The sequence below is a fragment of the Aegilops tauschii genome, chromosome 2 (genome assembly GCF_002575655.3).
Source record: "Aegilops tauschii subsp. strangulata cultivar AL8/78 chromosome 2, Aet v6.0, whole genome shotgun sequence".
NCBI classification, from domain to species: Eukaryota; Viridiplantae; Streptophyta; class Magnoliopsida; order Poales; family Poaceae; genus Aegilops; species Aegilops tauschii.
Window position 1 is genome coordinate 594,232,651 of NC_053036.3, and position 6,798 is coordinate 594,239,448.

General features: G+C 43.2%; 1 protein-coding gene across 1 annotated transcript; it reads right to left on the minus strand.

Annotated features, from left to right (window-relative positions):
- Positions 1–201: 201 nt before the first annotated feature.
- LOC109752222 (DNA topoisomerase 1 beta-like) lies at positions 202–5,525 on the minus strand. The gene is made up of 15 exons (XM_020311129.4): positions 4,394–5,525; positions 4,057–4,251; positions 3,824–3,904; positions 3,455–3,514; positions 3,264–3,358; positions 3,010–3,166; positions 2,794–2,919; positions 2,335–2,415; positions 2,158–2,248; positions 1,935–2,068; positions 1,553–1,621; positions 1,374–1,463; positions 1,140–1,243; positions 891–1,059; positions 202–516 (listed from the first exon to the last, which is right to left on the minus strand). The coding sequence occupies exons 1-15, from the start codon at positions 5,303–5,305 to the stop codon at positions 448–450; spliced, it is 2,433 nt and encodes an 810-aa protein (XP_020166718.1). The 5' UTR covers positions 5,306–5,525; the 3' UTR covers positions 202–447.
- Positions 5,526–6,798: the final 1,273 nt, after the last annotated feature.

Genomic DNA, 6,798 nt, shown 5'->3' on the forward strand with positions numbered 1-6,798 from the left:
GGGGTCGGGCACGGTGCTCGGGAGGGAGGCAGCTGCGAGGGGAGGCTCCGGAGGAGCTCCTCTGTCTCAACCCAGCGTGACTAGGGAGACTCACCCGCACGTCAAAACCGCCCATTGACCATTGCCACGTCAGCAATCAGTCAAGTCAAACCACCCAGGGACTGATTTTGTCCGGTATGAGATTGTTCGGGGGTAAAGAGAACCGAAATAAAGATCAGGGGGTTATATGAACCATCAACTTTGTTCAGGGTAGTAAAATGGACTTTTTTCTTTGGGATTCTACTAAAATCCATTGGGCATGGCAATCGAAAGATGGTAAATACAGGACGAAGCAAAAAAACAGAGCCTACAAAAAGAACGATTGGAGATTCCTTCCATAGCTGCGACTGCCGTCGGGGATAAGGGGGCTGGAGGATTGTCTGAATTTACTGACTGGCCAGGCATCCCTTAGAATCTGAAATCCGGGTCGACATCCATCGCCCATCCAAATTTCGCGAGAATCGTCTTGCTGAAAATCTGCACACACACACACACACACACACACACACACACACACACACACACACACACACAAAACAGCTTCTGTTAAGGACTACCAAATGATAACAATAAATCAAATCAGTCATTTGAAATAATAAAGCAAGGCACAAGTATAAAATAGAACTAAGTTTTACCTGCACTGGAATGCAACTTTGACTATGAAATAATAAAACGACGCTTAATTTATAGGAAAGAAGGTTTATATGGCTTTATGTCTGTAGATTAACTGATATCTAAAATTTTAATCTCTTATATGCCATTATGGACATACTGTATATGGTTGGTCAAGGAGCAGCGAAGCTGAGAACTACTATAACACAAACGAGAGGAGATCCAAGGGACTGTAATACCTTCTCAATAGGAACTTCATGGGTTTTGCACCATGCCACGGTGATTCTAGGATCAAGGTAGTTGATCTTTGATGTTCCTAGTGCTACTGTCTTCAACTCCTCTCTATTCGTCTTAGTCATATCCATTTCCTTTATCCTGGTTTCAATCCTAGAGATCTTAGTCTCCAACCTGCAAGTGGATTTATGAGATTGTCTCCACTCTATGTTCAGGCATGTAGAAAACATGACATATCTGTGGTTGAGACGTACACTTCAGGGGTCAATTTTCTCTTTGGCTTCCCATCTTTATCACCGGCTAGAGGCTTTCCTTTCTTTGCTCTCTCTAAGTCTGCTTTCCATTCGTCCCTCTGGGCCTGGAGAAAAGAACCAAATGACAGTCAAAAGTTTAGAGGACAAGCATAAATTTGAGGCAATCATTTGCAGTTTTGCACCCACATTAAACTAGCATAAATTTGATCTAATCATTTGCAATCATAAACCAACCTTTAATTCATCAATCTTTTCATTCAACTTAGTCATCTGGGAATCATGTGATTTTGGGACCGCACGCTGATGGTTACAGATTATGGCAACCTGAGTAAATGAGAAACATCGTTGAGAGTCAATAAGAGCGATGTATTGACTATGCAAGTTTTGTTTTCCTCACGAGTGACAGACTTTACCTGCTTGTTTGCTCGGGAGTAGACATTAATTTTTTCAATAAGGTTTCCATCTTCTGTTTCTTCATTCAACTGTAATACCATCACACATATATATTTATTCAGATCCAAAATATATGATGACATAACATCATAGTCACATGGCACATAATAATGCTGACAATTTCTGCGTGTCATTGACAAACTAAATGCCTGTTGTTGATTTGAGCTGCAGCCATGAATATCACAGTACCAAAATAAAACAGTAAAACATATGCTACTAAATTGTTTTACTCACGACAAACTTCAGCTAATCACTTCCTCAAGCCCTTAGACTAAATAGTGTAAACATAAAAGTAGAGAACAAAGACCTGGTACGGAACAGAGAAATTTGCATTGAACTTACAATGTCGTCCAAAGTGATAGAAGCATTATATGTACGGAAGACTTTTGCAGTAAGGCCAGGCATTAAGTCCTTGAGATGAGCATTTAGTTTAGTTGTATCAAGCTTGTCAAAAACATGCCCACCTTTATTTTTACCTAGAAAACAGGTATGCAGAACAGATGTCAGTAACATTTGTCTAGGGCAGGAAGAGATGGAGGGATGGGAAAAGAACATTGGGAGATACCTGCACAGAATTCCTTAATTGCCTTGTATACAAGTGGTTCAACCTCTACAGTGTTCAAGTATCTTATAGAATCTTTACCAAGGAAGTCGAACTGAAAAGAAATCGGCCAAACATTAGATAACATGAAAAATTACATTTCATATAGTGAGTACCAGAATAGAGAACAAAGATCAAGACCTGCAACTTGTTTGGAGGCAGACAAGTAACATTTTCAACCTTCAGCGTACAACAACCAACAGTATCGGCCTCATCGTCATCCTAAAAAGGATTGAAGTAGCATGAGAACATATGTCAGATGAAGTTCAAAGATAAGTGGATTATTACTAAAAAAATTAACATGTATGCTGAAAGGAATTGATTTTCGGTGAATGACTCATCATGTAAATTATTTGTGTCCACTAATCCTGATGCAAAAGGGTATTTCAGATAACGCTGTCAGCATTGTCAGCGATGCTGACGGAAAATACATTATGTTACAATAAAAGCATAGCACAGTTGTGTATCAAGCATAAAAGCAGAAGAATTTGTGCAACAACCTTTAAGGGTATACAGTGCATTGCCAACATACATGCTATCACAACCTCCTAGAATAAAATGGAAATATCATTCAGTAACGATAAGTCCAGTAGGATGTACCTTTTCATTCCCTGCCCTAAGGGCTAGTTTATCTATAAGGTATGTTGCCACTGCAATTTGTTTCTTCACCTGCTCTTTGCTCCTGAAATCCTTGGTGTAATTTGCACGAATATTTTTTATGTGATCCTGCCATAGCCATATGAACACAATTAGCATTATTATTATTTTTACATGGGGAGAGAAAACCTATATGAATCACAAAACTAACTTCCTCACCTTCAGTTTCCGGGCCTTCTCATATTTCTCCTTGTCGCTTTGCCCCTTTAGGGAGCTGCTTGCCGCCAGGAAAACATACTTGAAATCCTTTTGGTTTATCGGATCATTCCAAAAGGCCAACCATGTAACCGTATTGTCATGTTTAACTTCTTTCCAGCTGCAGAACACATTACCAATCATGAATTTATACATGCTAGAAGCCCCTTCACAAATACTCCTTTCCAATAACATCAATAACTTTAATTCCAGGGTACCTTTCTCCAGGTATAGGACACACTGGGACTGGAGCCTTTTCTCCAATGTTTATTGTAATATCACTTGGTCGAATGCGTCGCTTCAGTCTTCCCATCTATAACAATTCAGTAGAGAGCCTTAAATTGAAGGGGCCCACTTGAAGTAAAATAAAAAAAATACAGTATGCGATTAAAAATTTGCAAATTTGTACCTTTGGATGCTCTCCACGTCCCCTGAACAAGCCAGGTGGTTCTACTCTGAAATTACCAACCTGAAGCAAGTTAACATGTTAGCTCAGTAGCCAAGAGGACACCACAACTGGTATATATCCATGTAGAAGAATATGAACAACGATGCAAGTCTCACTTTCACCAAGGAAATCGATCGCTATAGTACTAACATATAATTTCTCCACATCTAGTGCAGAAATCTTAATTTACTTATACAAAAATTAATGGCAAAACCTGAATTTTCTTTGAGACTAGTGGCATGTGTATAATCCATGAAGGAAAAGAGTGGACTATCTATTCTAGTATTTATAAAAGGCCAAGACATATTCAGAAACCATGAAAAGAAGGACCTTCTCTTTAACACCGTCTACGGAAGCCCACATAAATTTCTCCTCTTGTTTCTGTCTCTCTTCCCGCAATGCTTTCTTCTCCTGTCAAGAAAAAGTTACAATGATTAAGTACTTCAGATGATCGATGGTGGCAGGATAAATCTGTGTTCTTGGAGATCTTTTAGTCATCAAACTGTGGGAATTTTTGGAGATCAGAACAATATGTTCATTCTGCAGAATTCATAGAAATCTACCTCTGAAGTCATCTGTGTTTTTTTCTCCTTCTCTTGGAGGTGCCATTCATAGATCGGTGTGAAATCACAAAGCTCGAACTTTTTGATAGTATGGGTTTTACCAAGAATTTTACTCCAGTCGGTGAAGAAGTTGTTGATAAACGTTTCCTTGGACGCGTACTCGGTGTCTTTCATCACAGCAAACATGGTTGCAACCTGCAGAGCAGAGACTTAGCTGAGGAACAAAAAGACAGAATCGTGATCCTGATATTTAGAAGTAGCATGATCATCCTCATTGCTACAAAACTGAAGTAGTGAAAAACAAAGCAGTAAACTGTCAATGCTGAATATATATCACCTCCTCCTGTTCTGGGGTCAGATCAACAGGTTTTCCATTGTATAGCATCTTGACACCATGAGGCTTGTACGGAGGGGGGAAGATGACACCATTGTGCACCAAAGTAGACCATTTCTTTCCACCGCCAGACACTTCACGGACCTTCGTTGCCTTCGAGGACCGGGAGTTTCTCATTAGTTTCTTTGTTTTCCTTTTTACTACTTTCTGGTTGTCCTTAGAAGATGAAGGACTCTTCTTTTTCTTCGTCACAATATCCTTTGCAGACGGCTTTCTTTTCGAAGGCTCGCCGACTGTCAGCCTTCGTGCGAGAGGTACGTCGTCACTTCCATCATCCTCTGAACTTGCAGAGGATGAACTGTCGGTACACTTTGCCTTCTTAAGAGCTGAACTAGGCTGAATATTGCTATCACATGGCCTCTTGATTGAATTTCGGGGAGCGCTACTTGCACTACTGTTCAACGCCTTGTTGTTAGGTTCGATCGGCATGTCCACGGAATTCCGAGCAACGAGTGAAAAACGGGCAGCCAATGGCTTATCATCCTCTGAATCATCATCGTCGGAAGCGGCGTTGCCTCCACCTCGTGAAGCGGCGTCTTTGAACAACCTTGCGGAGAGTGGTTTCTCATCATCTTCTGAATCTGAATCGGCACTGCATGTGTTGATTCTCTTGAATTTCCTGTCATCGGCCTTTTTCCTCAGTGCAAGTGGTATGTCGTCGTCTGAATCATCGGTATCCGCCATGAGGACATCTTCCAGATGAGGTCTTTTCAATGCACTCTTCTGGCAATGTTGTGCGTTTTCTGATGAGGGGGTGGGCATGTTGTTTTGCTTCAGAGAGGCACTCGGCCGCTTGAAGGAGATTGGGCCGTCGAATTCGTCGTCGTTGCTGTCAAACGTATGGGCAGCCGGCATTGCTTCTTCCTCGAGGTGGCAGGGGGGTGCCAGATTGAACGGACAGACCTGCAAGGTACCACGGTTCACCCGTTCAAGATCATCAGACACGATGCTAAGACGACCCACGGTGACCTTGGGAGCCAAGAGCCAAGGCCAGCGCCGGAGAGGGAGGGAGAGACGTGAAGTTACCTTGGGCGCGTGGCCGCGCGAGTGGCAGGCAGTTCTTCTACCTTTGCTCCGGCGAGGCCGAGGGGTCGCCGTGGAAAGAGGCCGGCGTGGTGGTAGGGTTAGCGCGGCACGGCGTGGAGTATCTCTCTTTTTTCTCTTTCTCTCTCTTATATACAGCCTTGGCAGATACAGCGCGATGGTGATGTCGATTCCTTGATTTTTGGAAACCCCGCGTCGCCGACCTTTTCCCTGTTGGGTTCGGGTTCCAGTTCCTGTCCACCCATCGAATACCCGTCGTGGAGACCTGAGCACCCTTTTTTTTTTCTCCCAGTACGAGAACGACTTCGCAGCCGTTTGATCGAGATCAAACGGTGATAATTTATTTTAAAAATTGCCCTTTTTTAGAAAGGAATTGTCATGTTAGTCTGAAAAATTGCCACCCCTATAACTACTAGAAGAACGCCCGTGGGTTGCAACGGGGCCACATTAACTTTAAGAGTTCAATATTAATATTCTCATACATATCAAGTGACATTGACAACCTTTTTTATCCTCACACACACACTCTCTCCCTCCCTCTTCCTCACTCTCTCTCCCCCTCTCCCTCTCTCTCTAACACACACACACACACATATCCATCTTATTGGGTACGGGACCATAATCCATCTATTTCACACACACACGCTAGTGCATAACAATATGGATTGTGTATTATATTTGCCACCACAACTGAGGGAATTAATTTCATGTAAATCGGCCAGCCACAGCTCCAAGAATACGCGGAGGAGGTGGCCCGGGTCGGCGTCGGCGCCGTCCGGCGCGGGCCACGGGCCCGCTTCCAAGTGCGTCTGCGCGCCGGCCACCCACACCGGGTCCTTCAAGTGCCGCTTCCATCGCACCAACTCCCAGGGCCACGGCCACGGCCACGGCCAGGGAAGCCGCCCTTCTTCGCCCCCTTCACTGGCCGCGGCCAACGCGGTGCCGCGGCACCCGGCCTCGCCATACTCTTCCTCCGGCACCGTCGCGACCCAGTGACGCAGCCCAAGCATCGGCCTCGAGAATCAAGAACACTCGACAACGGAGAGGGAAGGGAAGATCATATACATGTCATAAGAAAGGGAGTTTATTTACTGCTCCCTCGATGTATTGTTTCCTTTGTTTGGAGATTGATTACCATCCGTGAGTTAAGGTAAGGTTAATGTGATTGAGCGATTTTTTCTGGAAATCGATTATTTGTTTTCTAATTAATGTGGTTGAGTGATTTAAGGTAAGGTTAATTAATTTACATTTGATCTTTAGAGATTGTTCGTGATTGATTCTATATTACTAAATTACTTGCGCCA

Coding starts and splice junctions, on each gene's coding strand:
- LOC109752222 (XM_020311129.4), bottom strand. CDS start 5,305: ATGCCGGCTGCCCATACGTTTGACAGCAACGACGACGAATTCGACGGC. Junction 1,622..1,934: donor CTATCACTTTGGACGACATT/GTAAGTTCAATG, acceptor ATGGTATTACAG/TTGAATGAAGAAACAGAAGA. Junction 1,244..1,373: donor AAAAGATTGATGAATTAAAG/GTTGGTTTATGA, acceptor TCTTTTCTCCAG/GCCCAGAGGGACGAATGGAA.